The sequence below is a fragment of the Acartia tonsa genome, chromosome 9 (genome assembly GCF_053477335.1).
Source record: "Acartia tonsa isolate MP-2025a chromosome 9, ASM5347733v1, whole genome shotgun sequence".
Taxonomy (NCBI): domain Eukaryota; kingdom Metazoa; phylum Arthropoda; class Copepoda; order Calanoida; family Acartiidae; genus Acartia; species Acartia tonsa.
The window spans coordinates 15515594-15539426 of NC_137268.1; the positions used below are offsets into that span (position 1 = coordinate 15515594).

General features: G+C 29.1%; 1 protein-coding gene across 1 annotated transcript in view; it reads right to left on the bottom strand.

Moving 5' to 3' along the window:
* Positions 1-18107: 18107 nt before the first annotated feature.
* ssh (Protein phosphatase Slingshot) overlaps positions 18108-23833 on the bottom strand; it is a 62988-nt gene continuing 57262 nt past the window's right edge. The window contains exons 25-30 of the mRNA XM_080171936.1: positions 22692-22750; positions 22312-22387; positions 21589-21702; positions 20238-20320; positions 19683-19774; positions 18108-18680 (exon numbers count right to left, since the gene is read on the bottom strand). Coding sequence (XP_080028062.1) covers positions 18605-18680; positions 19683-19774; positions 20238-20320; positions 21589-21702; positions 22312-22387; positions 22692-22750 — 500 coding nt within the window. The 3' untranslated portion in view covers positions 18108-18604. The remainder of the gene's footprint in view (positions 18681-19682; positions 19775-20237; positions 20321-21588; positions 21703-22311; positions 22388-22691; positions 22751-23833) is intronic.

Genomic DNA, 23833 nt, shown 5'->3' on the forward strand with positions numbered 1-23833 from the left:
GTATCCAGAGAGGGAGGAGACAACTGACTGTTTATTACAATAGTACACAAAGTTTTACAACAACGTTTTCTTATTCATTGGCTTTGGGGATTTTTACTGAATTTTGATTGGTTGATTAAATTGTGTTTATAAACGTTGGAACCACTAATTTTAATCTACAGAAGGGGTTATTTAGAGCGTCATCATTATGGATGTGCATTAATTTATCGGCCATTGTCTTATCTCTTTATATCCCTGATATGTTTCATAATTTTATTTGTTTGCTTTGCTTAAAGGGACTGTGAACGAAAAAATTTCTCATCAGATTATCAAACCTTAACATCATATCATTAATATAATCTCAAATATAGGGCAAAACTGTCTCTTGTTTCCTTAAAAAACGGCTTTTTCCAACGATTTTTACTATGTCCAAGTTTGGGGGAAAAATTTCCTGACTATATAAATGTGCAGTTAATTGTCTTTTTTTCCTTCTATAGCTAAAACTAAACTTTTTGACATAGTTCTCTATTTTTCCTAACGGTTAAGCTCACCTTTAACAATATCCTTTCTGTAAACCAATGTATAGTTACTTAAAAATTGATAAAGTAATATTTTTTATTGAAAACCAAATACAATAACAAAGCTAGAAACAGGTTATTTTATTAGTATCCAAGTAACTTTAGATGGCCCATCTCTTGCCCACCTTTATTTACAAATTTGTAAATAATAAAGGTGCAATATTTCTTTATAAACAATCTGATAAAAGTGTAAACTAATTCTTCAAAGTAGGTTATTTATTGTCCAACACAATAAAAAAGGATATCATTATTTTAAATAACCTATGAGATTCAACCCATTGTAGACTTTGAGATATTTTTTTGTCAATAATACAAATTTAAGATAGATCTTTATTACCTAATTACTACGTTATAAAAAAAACTAATTGGCAATTTTATATTACAAAATAAATTCCTTAACAGTAACTAAATTGTTTCAACTATATATGACAAGTTAAATACCCCTACAAACATTTTAAGAAACAAAAACGTTCAGATTTTACTTGTTTTTTTCCTTTTTCCCTCCCAAAATACCATAAAATCAATGCATTATTCCTAGATATTTTTGTTAATAGGACATTTTTGGTTGATCAGTGTAGTGAAATGTGCTTAGAAAATGTTAAGATTTGATAATCAGATGAGAAATTTTTACGTTCACACTCCCTTTAAGTGAAAGCTTTTCATTACATTAGGTTTTATTAAGTATGTGTTATAACATATAACATAGGCCAAAGTTTAAACTTTATCTGAGAGTGATAGGACAATGGCAGATTGGTTATCATACCTTTTTACATAAAAATGAAATGGTTTGGCAAGGGTAATTAATATTCCATTGTCCTTTACCATTATCCCAAAGTTAATTAAATCTATAAGGCCTATGAATCTAATTTATTATGCTATTTGAAATATATTTAAATCTATTTTTACAGTTTTAAAGAATTACCTTTACATAAATTCAATCCACCTACAATGAAAGCCAAAATAGACAGGCAAAACTTCTGAATTCTATTTTGTACTTCAGTTTGAATTTTTATTGGTTTGAAATAAATGCACATTTAAAATAATCTTTGTCTAAGAAAAGATAAATATACCATGCGTGATTTTGTTTTACTTTTTGGGCTGATTATTATCACTGAGAGAAAAGAAAAAATAAGTATTTTTTTCTGTTGATTTTTTGGTATCTGTGCATATAAAAGGAATGGAATTATCCTCTTAAAATTTTTTTTTATCAATTTTGAAAATTTTGGTAACTACCCCCTTCCTCCGAGTGTGACTCTCATTGGTTGGAGTTTTTTTAGCAAATAGCATCACGGTTCATTTTTTATTAAATGAATAAGTTAGGGTACAATGTTTGGCACTTTCGATATAAGTAAATGATAATTAAAAACCCATAAAATACGATAATAACTTCAGAAAAATCGATGAAAATAGTTTTCATACTAAATTTAGGTTTTTTATTGTTTTTGAAAAATGTCATAGTAGAAGATGAAAAATGTCGTCTTAGTTTTTCTAAGGGATCTATATTCTCTGAAATCTAAATTATCAAAATAATTTTTTGGTAAATGATTATACGATATATGTCAAACATTTTATCAGAAAAAATATTTTAAATTATAAAGTAGAAACTTGAATAATTTTTCTTGTGGAAAAAGTTTTCTGCTAATGTTGATAAACATATGTCTGCTAGCATTAAGATTTTTGTACTGCCAATACATGTTGGGTTTTATATTTAAAGAATTTCTTTAAAATGTTGTTTTTTTACCTCGTATACCAATAACCCAATATTTGCTATCAGGAATTTAGGTACATTAAAAAATCATATTATAAAGCATTTGAATTAACAAAGGTTATGCTAATATTTTTACCATTTAAGTTTATTTAATATTTAAAAAAATATCACAACCCTCCAAGTTGTAGCTAGTTTTCCTGGACATATGATTTGAAGAATATGATGTGATGTAATGTCATATAAGGAAATTTTAATATTCATTAAAAAAATGTTATTTTTGCATATATGAAACATTTTAATGTGTTTGATGGCTAAAAAGAAAGATAATTAAAATTTATTTCATATTATATAGTTTAAATTACATAAGATAACCTAGAAATAGTAAAAAGGCCCCTTTCTTTTTTTGTCACAAAAGAGAAATTAACAAAGATTTTTATTAAAAAACACCTTAGTGTAAAAATTTAAAAGTTTAAATATGGTCACAAAAAGATTAAATTAGTTTATTAAATGTTTCATTTTCATCAAATAATGATTAAACTCTATTACAAAGAATAAAGTGTTAAAAGATGTTCTTGTTTTAATTTTAAGTAACTTAAAATGCATTTTAATACCTTTTAATGATTTATTTTTTAAAACATTATTTTATTAAATGTTATTGATTTATAAAATTATATATTAGAATGTTTTTAAATTTGTTAACATTTTGTTTTAATTGTAGAAAATTTGTAATTCTAAACATTCAAAAAATGATCACTTAAATTGCATGTTTGATGAAATTTTCAACTGATTATTAAAAAAATCGTTTAAGTTTTATTATATTTTACTTTGAATTGTTTAAAAAATATATTATTGTCAAAAAAGGAGAAGTTATCCTCAAAAAAAGACCTAAAACATGAAAATTAACACTTGTAATGAGATTTTTTGCTTTCAGGCTTAATTTTAAGTAATTATTGATATTTTTTGTAAAAATGATTTTATATAAAAAGTTTTCAAACTCGATTTAAGTAGTGGTGCAAAAAAAGGTTGCAAACTTTTGCAATTTTCTTGCCAAAAAAATTTTCTCGGATTTTAAAAATAGCAAAAGGTGTTATTAGACGTACTTACAGATACAATTGCTAAGTCAATTTGGCCAAACACTAAAATAAAGTTTTTACATCTAAGGGTGGAACAGTGAGCATAGCAGATTTTTTTTCAGATGCATATAAAAAAGCTGAATGGACATTTGAATGTCAGTTGCCCATGGCTTGTGGTGCAGAACTGTGATTCTGTTCACCAGACTGATGAGGCTTATTTCTCCACTTACCCTCCCTCCCATCCCTCCCTTCCTTCCTGTCCAACATAATAATATTTTACAGAAAAAATTTGTTGTTGGGGGGAGGGGGGGTACCAAAATTTTAAAATAGAGGAAATTACCAAGGAAACACCCAAATATGCCTTTTTTTGGTATTTTCCTTGAAATATAAAGATATCTTAAAACTGATTGATTGGGCTTGTAAAGGAACCATTTGAGTATCTTTGGTCGAAAAATGTCTGATTTGTGAGCATTTTTGACCAAGTTGTGGCCAAATAATAATGAAACATATAAAAAGGTAACACACTTTAAATACTCAGTCATTTATAGTAAAAGTAGCTTATATAAGTTGAAGTGAAGAAAAAGGAGGAGTAATAATTGATCCCTTCCTTCCTGTATGCAGTTTATGAAAAAAAATTAAGATTTGACTGATATAAGCCAAATAAGCAATGTTTTTCATTGATTACCTGTAAGTAATTTATCAAAAATAGCATAATTTGTTATATAAGCCAAATAAATAATAATTTTCATTGATTGCTTATATGTAACTAGCGGCTTTGCCCCTAGCCTCTAAGGGCTTTGCCCCAAGAGATAATAAAAAAAATATAGTACTACTGGTGCTGCTTATAGTCTAATGTGTTCCCAAGAAAATTATTTTTTTTTGGGTGGGGAATTTTCATTTTTGGGGGGGTTGGGGGTGTCCCAACCCCCAAGAAAATAGCTTTAAACCACGCAAGAAATACCATGCTTTAACTGCTGAAAGACTGCCACAAGTTGACCCAATACCCCAAATTTGAAGTCTTCAGCTTTTATAACAAAAAAGTTCTAGGCATTTTAAAATGACATTTTATGTACTATGAAAATTTTGAAAGAATTTCAGTGCTAATGTTAGAAATTTTGAAATTGAACTAGGTGACCTAGAAACAAAATTATAAGCTTAATTTTGTCATAAATTTAGGTTGCCAGTAACTAATTATATTTTTACAATAAAAATACCCATTTTTATAGTCACAATCATTAAAAAAAATTAAGTTTAACTCGCGTTATACCGAGTGTACTGTAGCCAATCAGAAAGCTGAATCAGCTAAGCAACCAAACACAGCTGAGCTTGTATTAGTTTACCCCTTTGTTTCCTCTATGATTTTGGTTTACAAATGCAATTTAAATCGAATTTTTTTCATAGATTTTGACTATGACATTTGGTGTTTTTATTTTAAAAATATAATCAGTTACCAGCAATCTAAGTTTCTGACAACGATAAAGTTATAATTTTGTGTCTAGGCAACATAATTTAATATTGTTTTTTTTTATGAGCATTGAAAATCTTTCAAAATTTTCATTGTACATAACATGTTATTTTGAAATGCCTAGAACTTTTTTGTTATTGAAGCTAAAGATTTTAAATTTGGGGTATTGGGTCTAGTTGTGGCAGTCTTTTAGCAGTTAGAGCGTGGTATTTCTTGCAGGCGCCCTTTAAGGGTACTTTTAGGGTCTCAAAGTTGGACAAAATAGTAGGTGTTAAAGATCAACCTACATAAAAATTGGTAAGACCTAGAACTAATCCGTAAAAACCTTTTTAACTAAGAATTGTCCATACTTTTCAAATTGGTTGAGAGCTTTAAAATAGAGTTAATATTTTTTTTTAAATGTCCAGAGTTGGTTTTAAGTTTTTAAGGTCCATTTTCAGGTTTTCAAAAATTCAATATGGGCTTTTTAAGAATTAGGCCAAAAAGTGGGTAGGACAGTGGATTTTTATGAAAATATTTTATTTTTAAAGAAAATTTTTGCAAAAAAAATAAAATTTCCCATCTTTAAAAAAAATGATTTTAGACATTTCTAATCCTTATGAAATTTTTTGTGGATAATCCCTCTAACCTAACCTAATTATGTTTGATTGACTGTTTTTCATTGATTTTTTTTAGGTTGAAAAAAACGTTATTGGTTTAGCCCCCCTGTGGATATTAATCAGTAACGACTTTAAGTCCAATTATATCAAACTTCTAAAATCCTAGGATAACCTGATAGTCTTTTCCGTAAGCTTTCTAACATTCTTGGTTTCATTAGAAAATATTAAACTGTTTTAACCTATTTTTAAATGGGGTGTCAAAAATATACTAGGACTCCTATAGAATCAGACTGCAGAGCCCAAATTTGAATTAAAGTGATCGCGAATTTAATTTTTCAAAATGCATTTTCGTTTACCTTTTTGTATTTTTAAAGTAATTTTCAAAGTATAATGCCTTAAAAGTTCAACTAAGTTAGAAAAAAATCAGTTTAAAATGCAAAGAGTATTTCCACATGAAAATAATGTTAAAATCTGTGCAAGAATTAAATTATGAAATAATAAGCTATTTCTACGCTCACAGATAAAAACAAAAAAAACAATACTTAGGAAATATTTTTATAATACATCTCTAATAATATTTGTCTTCGAACTTTCTTTAAAATGTAATGAAAAAGTTTGGTTTATTTTACAAAATTATTGACCGAATTTCGGTATGCTTGAGCTGGTATAAAGACAATAGAAAAAGTGTTGAAATCTATAGAAAGAATGATATTTAAGAATTAAATTGTTTAAAAAGTAAAAATGTATTATATTTGCTATATACTTCAGCAAAAAATTCAATCATTTTATTAAAGTTTTTCCATAAAAACAAACATTATTTTTTTTGTTCCAATGAAAAGTTATTGTAATTTGTCACACACACACACACACACACACACACACGCACACACACACACATACCTTACCTATCTTGCCACACACACGCACACACACACTATCGTAGTATAACACACACACACACTTAACGCACCACCCACGAACCCACTTGCTACATAAATAAACAGGGAATTAGAGGCATAAGACAATGGCCGATAAATTAATGGATATTTTCAATGAAAATATACACTAAATTACCCATTTTGTAAACAATATTTGGTGGTTTAAACATTTGGACACTCAAAGTAATAAACCAACCAATTAAAATTCTATGAAAGTCCCCAAAGTTAATTAGCCAACTAACAAAATGTCATTAACTTTGGGAACTAATGTAATAAAAAGCCAAATATCCATTTCCTCCCTGCATACAATTAAGTACAGAAGGGTTGTACAGAAGGGTAGTTTTAAATGAAAAGATTTAACAATATCCTAATTTATAAAGTTGTAAGCTTTTTTTATCTGTAGAGAAGGGACCGCTGAAACGATATGGTTCACTTTTACAGTGAAGCTTCTTATAGTTTTTGGGAAAGGTTTTAGGCTATTTTATTTTTATTAAAAAAGTCGTTTGTTGGTTTTAAGCTATTTTTCTGCCCTTTTATAGAAAAATATAAATTTATATTTGGTTTTTTTTTATACATTAAATAATATTTATTTAACAACCAACCCCCCAGGTAAAAATCTGAATGTGTGAGAAAGAAAAACAGAGAGAGAGGGAGAGAGAGAGAGAGAGAGAGAGAGAGAGAGAGAGAGAGAGAGAGAGAGAGAGAGAGAGAGAGAGAGAGAGAGAGAGAGAGAGAGGGATTATACTCAACAAATGCCTATCTTAGAAAACGCTTATAATAAAAACTTTGGTTCATGGAAAGGATACAAATACAACAAAACCTGCAAACTTGTTTCCTTTCCATGACCTAAAACTTATAAATTATTTTGCGTTTTAAAGCTTATTTTGAATATCTACTATAAGTAGCCCTCTTTCTGTTTAAGTTAATAAATTATATTTAAGTAATACACACATCCTAAATATAAATTGTTATAATAATGTAACAGGATGTCTGTATGTTTGTCTGTTCTAAAGGATCTTGCTAACAGCTGAACCAGTATGGTTCTCCTTTACAGGGTAGCTCGTCATAAGTTCTTGAAATGTTTATAACTATTTTGGAGGAGAATACCACCACCCTCCAAAATGATTTATACATTATACATTAAAAATTTTAATTTTTAAAATTTAAATTTTTTATGGAAGTTTGAAGCTTTTTTAGCAAGTAGTAATTATTGAGATAGGATGAGGATGCTATGTTACAATCGACAACTATAAATCAGCTGACCTTATATCCATATTTGGTAATATCTTTTTGATTATCCGTAAAAATCATTTAATCTCCCCGTAAAAAGAAATTATAAACCTTTTTGGTTAGTTTGATATGTATGTAACAAAAGAATTTATTCTACTCTAAATTTGCAAGTAAACCTTAACAAAAAGATTGTTATTTGTCGATTTTGATAGGTTTTAAGATATGTATAATAAACACAAAATACATCAATGTTTTCAAGGGAATAAATTCGTTTTTTAAAAGTTTGATTTATTTTAAAATGGGAAGTAATTAAGACTTAATTCTCAAAATAGTACTCTTAAAAAACATTAATCAGTGACATATATCAACTTTTTCCCAGCTTCGTGAACACTTTAAGTCCCCAAGAAACTTTTTTGGGGGGATTTAAAAATTATTTTTTAATGTTGCTCTGGTCATTTTGACTAGAGCAAAAGGTCTTTTTTACTCGGGGTAATATTGTGGCATTTGGAACAATTTATATATAATTCACTTTATACTGATACAATAAAAAAACATAACTCTTTTCAATGGAAATATTTTTTTTTCTAAAACAATTAATTTCATTGAAAAATCTAACATATACAATAAAACATATAATTCCAAAGTCTGAACCAATAAGAAGTCTTCTTTCATTTCAATTCTTTACATTTCAAAAAAGAGTGTTTTCACAAAGTGACTCATTTCCAATGTAGTTAAATAATTTTCATTTAAAGGGCGAATATAGGTTGAATATGATATGGGCTCAAAAAAAACGTGTCATTCCATAGATTATAAATAACTTAAAAATATTGACATATTCAATTGTATAAGTCTGTTTATAGCTTAAAACCCGTCAATCTCGAAGAAAAAATTATGTAATTAGTGTGGTTCCCTAAGAACTCAACACCCTAGCATCACACAAAGCTTCGTGGCAAGGTTGAATTAAAAAGCTTTCGTTAAATGATAGTCGTATTAACGTGGAAACCAATTAATCAAGGGTAAATATACCCTCCTTCTACCTTCATAAAATAAATTATTTAAAAGTTAAAAAAACATCAAATAATGTAAAAAGTAAAAAAAAAACATAATCGATAAATTTTCTTGGGGGAAGAATGATTTCAAATCCCTGTTTTTTTTGTGGCCATGTGTGTGTGTTGAAAATGCGTACACAAGGGTTGTTTATATCATCATGAATTAATCAAAGATCTCTGTACAGAAAATAAACTTTAAGAGGTATTATTTACCCTGTCAACACTCCTGACGCCCTTCTACGCAAATTATTTTTATGCTTTTTAAAAAATTAAATAAACTAGTATATAATCTAAAATAATAAACATTTAAATTATCTTTTAAGGTGCGTGCCAATGTAATAGTCAATCAAACTTAAGCAAAATAGTCAAAAAAAAGTCTTGTAAAGGGCTAAAATAAACGATTTTGTCGGCAATCTCATTTATTATATGTTCAATTGAAACAGAAAATTGCAAAATCTACTTAAGGATTTTTTTGAATTTTTAAATTTGGCATAGATATTCTAATAGTATGTAATGGCACCTTTGATATAAGCTCATATCATATCGAACCTATATTCGCCCTTTAATCAAAATGAAAAGAATGAAAACCATACACATAAAACATACATACTTTTAAAAAATATTTTAAAAAATAAGTTTGAATAATCCTATATTATATCATATTTGTATAAGTGACAAAAATAAATTTGTTGTATTGCATAAACATATGTTGTCATCTTACATTATTAATAATATATTTAACCCTTTACAGCTGATTTTTATGTGTTTTAAATAAGTGATAGAAAACAAACATGATAATGTTAATTCATTGATATATTGTAAAGAATTAACTTTTTAATGAATTAATTTAGATGAAATCAAAAGGCCTAATTTTACTCTTTACCAGAATACAATATTTATGAAGCAAAACATTCTAAAAGCTATGAATTTTAACCAAATAAAAAAAGAGCTTTTGCTCTGATCACAAAGGACCACAGCAACAGTAAAAATTAATTTTTAAATCCCCCCATAAAGTTTATTGGGGACTTAATTCAAATTTAGGCTCTGCAGTTTGATTCTAATGGTGTCATAGTATATATTTGATGCATGTTTTAAAAATAGGTTAAAAACAGTTTAATATGTTCCCTATTTTCTTTCTTCAAAAACTGAAAAAATTACCGGTTTAGTTCGCCCTCACCCTAATGCAAGAAAATTTAACTCTTTCATTTTGTACAAAAAGAACTTTTGATTAATTGTTTATAAGAAATTAATGAAAGTTTTTGTTTATTAGGCTTTTATACCAAATCATGCCATTTGTTGATAAATTACTTTCAAGCAATCAATCAAAATTTTTGCTATTGTCAAAATCATGGTAATTTTACGAAAAAATACTCATAATCAATCAATAAAAACTATTGCTTATTTGGCTCATATACCAAATCATGCTATATTATGATAAAATACTTTTAAGTAATCAATTAGATTGATTAGCCATAGTTTTGTATAGTTTTGACCTGGAGTAGGCGGAGACACTTTTCCATAGAAATAGGGCTATCAAGCTCCATGTTCAAGCACATTTTGATTTGACTTGCTATCTCATAAGATCTACTCTTACCTTACACTTGCCGAATATGGCCCAAATTAGTCCCAAATTAAGTCAAGGTAATGAATGACGCTCTCCAAAGAGGAGCTTGGGTTAAAGGTAGTACTGTAAGTAAGTGACTATTAGGTATCCAAACTTACTCAATAATCCCCATCTTACACAACCAGGGGATGATGCACGATTAAAGTTGCGAATGAGAAATTCAGGTAAAAATGAAAAAAAAATTTTTTTTAAGAGTTAGAAGTCAGCTTATGAGACAAAATATGTATGTTTTTTCTTCAAATATGTGAATAACAACAAAAAAGAAGCATATTTTGTTTTATAAGTTAACCTTTAACCCTTCAAAAAAAAATCTTATTTTTAATTTTTATCTGTACAGAGACCACCTGGAGGCCTGAAGCTCCGGAACCTGGAGGCCTATCCAAAAAATCTTAAATCTGGGGGAAATTCATCATATAAGAGTGATTTTATTCCTAATAACCTATCCTCTCAGTCCAAAGATAAAGCCTATACACCAGGTTTACACAAATGTGTCAGAACTTCCCCCCCCCCCCTTATTACTCCTCCTTCTTTTTCTTCACTTCAACTGATACAAGCAACTTTTACTTTAAATGTCCATTTATTTACTCCATCCACTTTTAACTCACAAATCAGACCAAATTGTTCAGTAATTTACCACAAAAATGCACAATTAGATCAGCAACTAACCTTTAAGTGTTTACTTACACGGTGAGAGATTACTAGGGAAATATTAAGATGAAATAAATTGAACAAAAAAAATTACAAATATATATAATTGAATTAATTAATAAACGACTTTCTTAAAATAATTTTCATTACTCATTTGATACACTTTTAAAAGTATTTTTTTAAATAAACAAAACATCTTTTATAAAAGGCTCTTTGTATGTTTTGTTTACTTAATTAAGAATATACAACAATGTTTAAATTATGTATAAAATCTATGCTTTTTTTCACAATTGACATAATTTTAAAATAGTATGGTACATTTCTATTATGTCGATGTTAAAAAAGTAATGAAAGATTACAGAAACATAGATATTAAAAATGTAAACCATGATTCTAGTTTCGCCTCTATTGAAAGTGGAATCTTACATTTCAAAAATCGTATCAGCGTTGAAGATATCTTCACCAAGAGAGGCAAAAGTGGAATCTTACATTTCAAAAATAGTATCGGCGTTGAAGATATCTTCACCAAGAGAGGGGAAAGTGGAAGGGTAGATAACAGTTTTAGAGGGTCCAAACCATAATCATAGATTATGTTTCTGCTTCTATAAAAATGGATTCAACTCCCTAACTGTTTTATATAACATTTACATAAAAATAAACATTTTTTGAATAAATTCTAAATAAAGATCCTTAACCCCTTAGGAGGACCCTAACACTGCTGGGCTACCCAGTACCTAATATATCTGAAAGAAACAAAAAACTCCACTCCCCCCTTATTTTCAATTTCTTTCAAAATAAGACGAACGGAAAGGAGCAATAGCATTTATAAAAATTTCAGGTGTAGCCATTAGTAGAGATAAAACTAATCACTTCACTGAATAATGTCTGACTAATAAAAATTTAAGCAGTGGAGCTGAGGTTTGAAATGCGACTAATATTGAAATTGAGATTAAAATTTACAAATGCAGTTATTTAGATGACCAATAAAAAACATAATAATATGAAGATCCTAGACCAGATTGTGTTCTTAACCCTTTAAAAAAAATTCATTATACAAATGAAATGTTTAAAAGTGTTGTTATGTTTCTAGAACAAAACAAAATGTACATTTCACTAGTGGCTCATGTAAGTTATTCTATGGTTATTATGACTAATCGTAAGGTTATCATGTATGAAATGGTATATGGACATTGAATACGTTTGAAGCACAAGAATTTAACCATGGGGATTTTACTTTCGTGTTTTTAGAAGCGCTAAGATTTTTTTTATTCCAGTATTGCTTTTTTCATTCTAATATCCACATAAAACTTTCTATAATACGATGCGATAAATAATTATAAATTCTGATTCGTTAAAAGCAAAGCTTTTCTATAATTAGGGTCGTTCCGTCCGTCCGCCTTAAACGGGTACCTTTTTTTTTGTTAATCTAGGAATGTTAAATTGACCTATCGACTTTGCATGGTGATTCCTGTAGTAGTTAGATGTACATTATCTTGTATTTAAGCAGTTTTTCAACAAATTTACTTACAATTTAGTTTCTACTTTTATATATTCTGATTAAGGGGGGGGGGGAAGTTCTGACACTTTTGCGTAAACGGTGAGTATAGGCTTTATCTTTGGACTGAGAGGATAGGTTATTAGGGATAAAATCATTCTTATATGATGAATTTCCCCCAGATTTAAGATTTTTTGGATAGGCCTCCAGGTTCCGGAGCTCCAGGCCTCCTGGTGGTCTCTGTACAGGTAAAATTGAAGAAAAAAATTTTTTTCTTTTAAGTTACAGGTCAACTTATAAAACAAAATATGCATCTTTTTTAATATTATTCACATATTTGAAGAAAAAATATGCATATTTTGTTTTATAAGTTGATTTTTAACTTTAAAAATTTTTTTTTTTTTTCATTTTTACCTGTACAGAGACCACCTGGAGGCCTGGAGCTCCGGAACCTGGAGGCCTATCCAAAAAATCTTAAATCTGGGGGAAATTCATCATATAAGAATGATTTTATCCCTAATAACCTATCCTCTCAGTCCAAAGATAAAGCCTATACTCACCGTTTACGCAAATGTGTCAGAACTTCCCCCCCCCTTAGTTCTGGCACTCTAAGTCTACAAGTGTTAATGTTCGGTTGTCCTACCGTTTCATAGCTTCGCTTTTAAGGATGTTGTCATACGTGTTTAATTTTATAATTAATGACTGATATATTTATTTCCCATGCCATGTCATTATATCTTACACTTGCTACTACGCCCCTAGAGGCCTCTAGGGACACTTGAAGAGGGGATAGTCGATTTTGATAACCCAATTTATCATTATAAATTTTAAAAGAAAAAGCAAAAAAAAATTTTCATGGCGGGGGAGATTTTTTTTTTGGAGGGGGGGTATAACCCACCCCATTTTTAATTTAAGTAAAAAAAAAATTTTGGTGGGTGGGTAATTTTTTTCTAAAGTCATTTCTCTTCCACAAAATAGTTATTAACCTTCCCAGGACCTATGAGAAGCTACCCTGTTAAGGAGAACCCGATCATTTCAGTGAATAGCGAGATCCTTTGGTACAGACACACAGACAAACATCCTTTTACTTTATTATAAGGATTTCATTGGCTAGGTATGAGTCATGGCGTGTGTGTGTGAAATGGCAAAGCATATGGTGCGAAAAAAATGTTTACAACCACAATTAATCATTATCTATTTGACGTCAATGTATTTAAACTGGTTTTCATAATATTTTGTATTTTACTACAAAACAGGGAAATAATATATCATTATAGAAATTAATTTTGACTTTATACAAATCAAAATTTAACATTTAAGTAGATGGGGAATTACAATCTTAATACAAATTTCCTAAATTCTTACTATAACACAATTTGACCCATTATTTGCTTCCTTAGAACTTTAATTTAGTAACATTTGCCTTTAGGTTCTTTTCTTATCACAGTAAAATCTATTTCAAAATATAACATATGTGGACAAATTTATACCTTCCTTTTCCTTTTTAACAAGTTGCCTGTAGGTCCTTTTTTCAAATCTACAAAGGGAGGAGTAGGCTGCGCTACAAAGGTGTGAGTTTTAAGACCTAAAAATAGTAGTAGAACGATAATATTCACTAAATATGTGTATTTCTTATTGAAAAAAACAATGTATAGACAATCTTTTTTAAATGAACATAAATTTTGATCGTTCTACTACTGTTTTTAACTTAAAACTCACAACCTTTACGGATTTTTAGCGCAACCTACTCCTTCCTTTATAAATCTGCTTTACAATCATTATTTAATAGTAATGAAATAAATTATTTTCTGCCATGTACAGATAGATTGGCGGTCAGAGAGGCAGACAAAAAATAAAGACAGATAGATTAACAAACAAACATAAACATAGAGTTCTTAGTTTTGTAAAGAGTTCAGGGTAGGATTTAGGCTATTTTTTCGGCTAAATATAACTAACGCAAAAAAATTCTTATGATTCTTCTTCTTTAAATAAAACAGAGTGCTTCGATTTTCAGAGTTTTTAGCTAAATTAAAATCTTTGATTTATATTAAAATACATTCATAATATAAAGAATTTTATCACATTTAATGTGAGAATGTTGCGATTATCATATTCAAAATAAATGCTGTAATAAGCTTTAAAATATTTAAACACTAGTCTCTCATTGGACACAAAATGACGTCCAATAAGAAAAAGGAATAAAAATATTGGAAAGAAAATTATTTTATTTCAAAATTAATTCTTGGCATTTTGGAATAAAAAATATAGGGGAAAGAAAATTATTTATTTCAAATTTATTTCTGGTCTTGAAATAATATTCATTATTTTATTTTAATTCGAGTGTCAACCAATAAGAAATAGGCATGCTGTTTTAAAAGTTTGGAATAAAAATTATTATTTTTTGTCAATTCCTTTTTTCAGAGTATAAAATGAGAATAAATTTTCCAACATCATTATTGATTTCTAATTTAACATTTCATACAGTGGGTAATATTTATTTCAACATTTTTTGTCATTCAAAATCAAGTGTCACAAAAATAATAATATTTAACATAAAAAAGAAATTTTTAAAATAATTTTGTTTTCTTTATTTGTTGGAAGATTTAAGCCCAAGCTTTTTCTGAGGGGGGAGACCCCCCTCAACCCCCCCTCTCCTGAGGGGGGAAACCCCCCTCGACCCCCCCCCTGACGCTCTCTTCTTTAAATCTTTCATTATTTCTGTAATTTATTCTAACTATCTTATAAATTTCAAAACATGAGATAAAAAGGAAATAATTTGCTGTACATTATTAAAAAATTTAAAAGTTGTAAAAAAAAATTCCAACATGATTTTTAATTTTAAATACAAGAATATTTTTTCCTATATGATATGTTAAATTTAAATACAGTAATAATTTTGTACTGTGGAATTGAAGAAATAAATGCTGTACATTAGAGTGGCTTGATTTTCAATGATTTTCTAATTTTAAATGTGCTACATACACTTTCTGTCTGAACATCATATAAGAGACCAAAAAATGAAAAGAAAATATTTTGAATAATGGGGAGGCTCGCTGATGCATGTAAACTTTTAGAAAGACACTTGTGGGGAGAATTTTTTTTTTTTTTTTTGGGGGGGGGGGGCAATTATTTTTCTTTCAAAGTATAGCTTTATGCACCTTCCCAATTTTGTCTTGAAGAGTAGAATAAGAATAAAAAATCTGTTTTTAAAACTATTGATCCTAGCAAGAAAAATCCATAAATAGATTTAAAAACCAAGAGATTTTACATTTAATTTAAGATTTTTCATGCTTGGATGAATATTTTTTAAAACCAATTTGATATTCTTATATTAATCAACAAGACAAATTCTAAAAGATGCATAAAGCAATACTTTGAAAGAAAAAAAGTTGCACCTCCAGAATAAACTTCTAAAATTTTTAATGCATGGAAACACCTTCCCCCCATTTCCCCTCAAGGACAAAATCAATTTTTTATATTTAGGTTTCTTATATGACGTTTAAACTGTAGATGTTGATTACAAATTCAATGTCCAAACTTGATCCACTCTACTGTACATTGTTATAATTTAATATTTGATGTGGGTATAAACATTAGACATAGATGGTCAATCTGACCCCATTTTTTTCTTAAAAAGAAACCTTTGTTCACTTTTTGTTGTATATGAAATACAGCCCTATAGGCAACATTATTTGCAACTAAATTTTGCAATGATATAATTTTTAGAAAGATAACTTTATTATAAGAAATTAAATTATTTATAACTAACTTATTATATGTTGTGTCATACGCTTCACATTATACGATGGAAGAAATATTTTCTTCAAATATTTCACCCAAGGAAAGCTTTAACCTAAGATATTCAACAATTTATAGCTGATACATAATGTAAACAAAATTCCCTTGTGCTGTCTCTAGGTTATCTCTATTGTATAAATGACCGTACAAAAGAGGAGGAGAGAGAGAAGGAAATAGACAGAAAAGTGAGGGAGGGGGGAGGGGGAAGAAATATAGAGAAAAATAGACAGAGATATTTATTGTTCACCCTTAGATGATGTAAATTTTTTGATAGACTTTTTTGAATTTAAGAAAAAGATAGAGAATGAGACAAAACCAAGTATTATATTTTATTAATATTGCTTATACAAGAAAGGTCATTCAAAATTATTTCACCAATATTAAGGTCAAGTGACAAAAATTTAAATTTCCACCTACTTCGCCCCCAGAGGGGGCAATAGTAGAAGGAAAATTCAAATTTTGATCACATGACCAAAATTGTTGAAATAATTTTAATATCCTTTCTAGCATTCACAATATTACGAAAATATGATAAATAACTATTATTTTATTCTTTCCTTTTAAGCATTACAAAACAATTTCATTATTAATTACATAAAAAATAATTAAAATAAAAATTTATATCAAATATTAATAATAAGTTGTAATTTATAACTTAAACTTTGGCATAATGAACTTGAGTGAGCATTCAGTTCCGCAGATTAATCATAAAATCATAAGAACCTCATATGTATAATTTGAAATGCCTCACAAATCTCTTAGGTTGGTTTCAGGCTATTTTCTTTCTCCGAGTAAAGAGCATTGTGGCTAGAGAGGCAGCAGCTGGTTATTTATGCTTTACTCATGTTTACTTTCTATTGCATCCTTTTAGCTAATATGAAACACTACGCGGATATGATGATTTGCGGGATTGAATACACACTAAACAAATGCACCATCTATAATAAGAAATTGTAAAGTTTTTTGGGGGCTACAGAGAGGGGACTGGACTGTAAATTAAACTGATTTTCAAGGTTTTATTTAAGTACTTTTTATTGTTTGGTTCCAAACTATCTAATAGTTTCCAAACTTTTCAACCTATAAATTTAAAGAAAAAAAGGGCTAATTTTGTTCAATATTACTGTGGATGTAAATTAATTTATCGTCCATTGTCTTATCCCTTAAGATACCTGAAAGTATATTTTAACTAAATTGACCAGAATTAAAATAAAATATCAATGATTGATAAAAATCACAACACACAAATGTAAATAAGAAAATGAAGCACATTAAGCCTTGTTTTTCTGTCATGGCATCTAATATTGAGGCGTCTTCCTTTTAAGTACTGAAACCCACCTACTTTTACTTAAAATAGATTGATAATAATGGGGTAGTAGTCATTCTTTTGGGCAGGTTATTGCCCCCCGATTTCGAGTTAGGCATATTTGCTTATTTTCAATTTATTTATAAAATAAAGGGGTGGGTTTCAGTTTACAATGCAATTAAAGAGAAAGAACCAATATTATTTAGGCCAAATTTATTGGTAAAATTGTGTATTTATAAAATTTAAAAAAAAACTGTTAAAATAAATAATTGTGCAGTTATTGTACATAAATATTTATAATTCAAACTTTGAAAGGGAAAGAAAAAAAAAAGTTTTAAAAGATTAATTTGATATAAAATGATAAAAGAAAATTATTTGTAAAAGCAAGTAGTGCATCTTTCGTTTAATTAATTAATCACAGACAAAATATTCAGAGAGCAAAATATTTAAGTATTTAAAATATACAGAGAGATGTTTTATCTGAAAAAAAAACTATTATTCCAAAACTTGTAGGTATTTCTTTGTTTATATTCATTACATATTATGGGATAACGATACATTCCCTTAAAATACTTTTTAAGTTTGAGGCATAAAGTTTTTTTATTCAGATAAATCCAATCCATTTATTTCATAATGCAAATTTAAGAGAGACAAAATTTATTATTTTAGGCTATTAGATATACAATTTCTAATTTCCAAATTAATCATATAAAATTAAGCACTGTTATTACGCTTAAAAGCCAAAAAAATATTAGGCCTAAAGTTAATCACCAGATAAGAAACATAAAAAAAATGTTAACAAAAAATAATTGAACTAGTTTATGATTTTTAAAAAAGCAGCACGACAAAAATTTAAAAGATAAGCGGCCTTTTCCCTTAAAGTGATTGGTTAAGCTTAGAAGCCCCCCCCCCCCTTCTCAAATTGGGGAAGTTTTTTGTTTTTGTTTTTTACTTTAAATTGGTTAGTTTAGGTTACTGGGTACAAGGTAGCCCCCGCAGGGTTAGGATCAGGAAATTAAAAGTTAGGGAGAAGGGGTTGAGGGTTCAGTGCTCCAAATTCAGGTTAGGGAAAAGCACCAAATAAGCCCCTTTAACTTAATTTTTCTTTGGTGATTTTCTAGCATTCTGAAACTTCCGACATTGAGAGCTTCTTCGCGATTTCCCCGATCTTGGACTCGATTATTCTTGTGTGCCTGAAACAAAATAATCATTCATATGATTCTTATACATTTCTAAAATAATTCTATATATTTTTTTAAGATCTCTACATATATACACTAATTTAACCAATCAAGCCTTGACATGAAATCTGTAAGGAAAACCAGCTGAACCAAAAGCATCCAGTAGGTATACAATTTACAAGGTCCGTCGGTCATGCTTCAAAAATACTTAAAATCAAGACAAAAAAATACTTTAATCAAGACAAAGGTTTCGTGATTTTTATGAATCATCGCATGTTCTCCCTTTTTTATGACAATTGAACACCTGGACACATAACTTTGTCCCTTTGTCCTTCCATGATCAATAGCCCCTAAAATTTAGCAAAAGCTTATACCTAATTTTTTAAAAAGCCAATTTTTAAAAGATTTTAGTCGCAGAAAAACAGTCTTAAAGTTGATTTGCTATCTTGTTTATCCTTGTTAATTAATCCTAATTTGTATGATACTAAAATATTCTATTTTTAAGTCGGTAAGATTTTGCAAATTAAATAAATTAAATTATAAGGTACCATTCATTGTAGACATTAAGAATAAAACGTAAAGATAAAAACGTTTTTAATATTTAAAACAGGGATAAGACAATGAACGATAGATTGGTGTACACTTTTTGGGGACTGCTAGATTGTACAACCCAATCAATTAACAATATCCTTTTTTTTCCAACGCTAAAATTAACAAATACAATGGCTTTAAATTCAGATAAAGGTTTTAATCTCAGCGAAAATCGAGTCATAAATGAAAGGCATTACAAATAAATGTCACTGGTTCTAAGCCATTAACATGAAGAAAAAAAAACAGTTAGTTAGAACTTCCACACAAAGGTAGTGCAATTAAAAATTATGTTGGTTGTAGCCAGTTATTAATCACAAGAAGATCCTACTTAGAAGATTGATTTTATCCAAGTTTAAATACATTACAAACCAACAGCTTAACTAATTATAGAGCATCTTTGCTATTAAAACAAGGATAGCTTACTTGCTAGGCAGGGGAGGCTTGGATGGATTTTCTCCAAGTTTAAATTCATACATATCCGCTAAGGTTTTCACAGATAACTCCTCCGTTCCACTCTAGAAATAAAATTATGAATATAGAAAGTTTAAACAATAGCAAATAAAACAACCACATTATTGAACCGTTTTTTCTCTATAATAAAGCTTTAAATATTGATTTCTGAGAACAAAGATTTGAAACTTCCCTCGACTCCCTCAACTGAAATAAATATTTACCTTCTCTGAACCTACTGAAAATCCTCACTGTAAACGAGAACCATATCGGTCAAGCGGTTAGTGAGATCCTTCGGTACAAATACAAAGTCATACATCCTACTACTTTTATGTAAGGATATAAAATAGCACAGCTGGCTGAAATGATTGACACAATTCAGCCAGCTGAACTGAAATATATGTTAGGATATTTAAAGTGGCGTGTTTGATATTACGTAAGTTACAATGACAAACAAAGGACAAACGGGTAGAAAAGACCTTAATCCTTTAGTAGGTACGCTACTTAATAACAAGTATATAATCTTACCAAACGAAGGGAATCATTTTTCTGGTTCTCGCTATTGTAATCAATATTCTTGTTTCCAAACTCTATTGTTTCTAACCAATCATCTAAAAATATATATAGTATTAAATTTTTTATATTACCTTTTTTATGCATATATATTATATAAGTGCTTTGTATTCAAAAAGAATAAGAAGAGGCCAGAAAAATAACCTGGGCTATGTTTCTAAAAATAAAATAGCCAAAACCTACATAAAGCTTACGTCTAAAGGAGAACTCAATCATTTCAGTAGTCATTGAAATCTTTAGCTTTAAACATATTTTTTTAAATATTAAAAGACACTTTATTATTGCCAATATTCGTTTGCCCCCGATTTTTAAAGATTTTCGCTTTTAAGATGTCGTCTTACTTATTTTTTACTCTTAAACTATGCTGATATTAATCAATATTGTACCTTTTATTCTTAAAATTATGAAACTAATGAAAATTTGCAGATAGTTATAGAGCGTTATATATTTAAGATTTTATACAAAATTTGCAATAAATAATATCTATAGAGACAAAATTTACCTGTATCTCATTTTAAATTTTAGTTTTAAATATTGAATTAAATGTGGTAGGTAAGAATTTTAAGATTTAAGAAATGTACCTTAATGCATATAATGGAAATAGGATGTACGGGGATATATTCACAGGGGAAAATCTGTTGTTAACCTAGCTTGCTAATATGGAACTCATTTATTGGTCAGTTAGTTCAATCAGTAGGGGAGGAGGTAAGGGGGTGGATGGGAGGCAGCGTGTCGGAGCCGTTTGATTTTGGTGCGGCTTCGGCTCCGCGGAGCCGTATCTAGAAATACGGCTCCGGCTCCGACCTAAAATCAAGAAAAACTCGACATTCGACATATATTTTTCCCAACATAAAAACATATTTTTTTTTTATTTTTGACTTTTGAAGGTTTTAAAAGTTCAATTTTTGACAAAAATGGACTTGAAAAACTTAAAAAGGGCATTTGCACATGACAAAACAGAGTTACCAAATTATAATTTATAAAAAATCTCTTTATTTATCTAGTCCGGAGCCGAAGCCGTTTTTTTAACGAAAATTACGGCTCCGGCTCCACAAAAATATGGCGGCTCCACGGCTCCGGCTCCGAAACACTGATGGGAGGTATCGTTATTTCAGCCAACTGCGTGCATCACTTTATCAGAGTACATAAAAATCTAGTGCAACATCCAAGTAAAAATATATCGAGTCTTAATATATTATTTGATTTAAAGTAGAAACAACAATTTTGTAAGAATCTTCCTGGAAAGCTAAACTTTAAACAATAATTTTTGTGGGTCTATCTATCCATCTAATTTATGCATATGTACCTTTTTGATAGCCCCTTTGTCTAATATCAATGGGAAAGTTGCCCAAGTTTCTAAGAATAAGGTCTGTTTCTTGATTTGGCGGGGAAACACTCACTTCTACTGGGGCCTCTGGCACTAAAATAAAAATCATAACAGCTATATTTTCCAAGGATACGACGTACGTTCGTACTTTTGCACTTTAGTCCAGAAGACTGTATCCTTTAATTGGTATGTATAAAAAAGAGACAACAAGAGCAAGTCGATTGGTATGTATAAAAAAGAGACAACAAGAGCAAGTCGATCCATCGGTGATTTGAAGCATTTTTTGTTGTTAAATTTATTAAAGTAAGCGAAATATTATGTTGTAATATTGTTTACTAAAGGAAAATTAAAGTGTATATCGATTTCTAAGTATTAAATATCTTGTTTAAAGCATACACATTTTTAAGTTGAAGCTTTAGGTTCCAAGTACACTTATCGGGTATAGTCTCTTTTGTGGCAACGCCCCTTAAGGGCCGTTTCTTCGTATTTTCACAGCAGCTTTTCTCCTATTTCTAACCCTGCGGGGCAATCACTTACCCCAATATAACCCAACCTAACCTAAAAAAAACCTATCTAAAGCCATTTTTAAAATACAACTAATCGCCCATTAAGAGGCGTTGCCACCAAAGAGACTTTACCCCCACTTTTCTATATAACTGATTATCCATATTTCCACATTTCTTTACCTATCTATCTATCTACCTTTAAGTTCAAGCTCTAAGTTACAAGTACACTGGTCTATATGGGTTCTGGCGGGACAATCCGGGTTTAACCTCACCTATAAATTAATTTTTTTTATATGAAAATTAAAGTGCCTTATCGGGAGCAGAAACCGGGGGAGGGGGTGGTTTGGGTGTTTGAAATAAATAGTAAATAAGAAAAAAGGCAGTTTTTGTTAGTTTGTTTATTACTTTTGGTCAGGTTAGGTATCCATGCGGGTTTAAAGCAACGTAGTTATGGGCCCCGCATTGTTACGCAAACTTTTAGAAAATAATCCATAAACCAGGTGATTACGGTTATTTCGACTGATAAAGATTGGACGTATAACCATACACTAATTATAGAGTAGCTGAGCAACTTACTTGAAGGTTTGTAGCTTCTACAAGATTGTTTGTGCTGTTACCATGTGCGCGCGGTTCCTCTGAAATATATTAATATTTAGTTTCATTATTGGCCATTAGGAGGCACTCCCAGTTTTTGTTAGACAGATTTTTGTGCTCGCGCGGTTCCTCTGAAATATATCAATATTTAGTTTTAATGTTAGCCAACAGGTGGCGCTCCCATAGAATTAAATTTAATTAGACTAATGATTACTAGGGGGCAAAAGTATTATCAGAGTTTTTGTTTAATTTTAGCATTATACACTAGGTGGCGCTCTCATAGAATTCAATTTAGTTAGACTTTTGATTAGTTAAGATCGCGTAAGTATTTGTTTTTATATAACTGATATTTATTAGAAATCTTAGGAATAAAACATAAATGTACACATCAGATTATTACCGCTTCTGTAAATTAAGATAATTAGTCGAAAATTTAACATCAACAAATCAAGATAAAGATATAATAAAAGTATCTAAATATTTTAAGCTAACGAATGAGAGATCCTTCCTCCTTGCTGAAATCCTATTATTGCAAAGAAGTTGTATCAACGTTTTCACTTTTTATTTAAGATAGCTAGCCGGCTCTTTTAGTAAGTAGTAGATGTAAAATTTTTCATAGAATTCAGATATGCAATCGGTTTTTTTGTAGACCTCATATTTTTTAAGTAATTTAAGTTTTTAAAAAAAAATAATTAAGTCGGTTTTAAGGTACTAAAACGCAACAAAATAAAAGAAGAAAATGGCCAGCATGAACAAAAATAGTAAGATCTTTAATTTGACACCTTACTTTTAAAATTCTGTTAAGTAATTATTGAAAAAATCTATTTTGTTAACCTCGGATTAATCAAATCTTTGAAATTAAAAATATCCTCTCACAGGCATAAAAAGTATGTGTTCATATATACTTTTAGAATGAGAAAAATAATACGAATCCAGTCTAAGCAAAATTTAAAAACTTTTATAAAACTAAAATAAAAAATATAAGTTTATTTTAAAAATCATAATTTTCGGCTTTAAAGGGTTAGCTTGAATAAAACCTGAACAAAACCTAAACAAAAGACAATGCAATGTAGCAGATATTTTTTAAACACAAGAAACAATAATGTATTTTTAACTGCATTGTT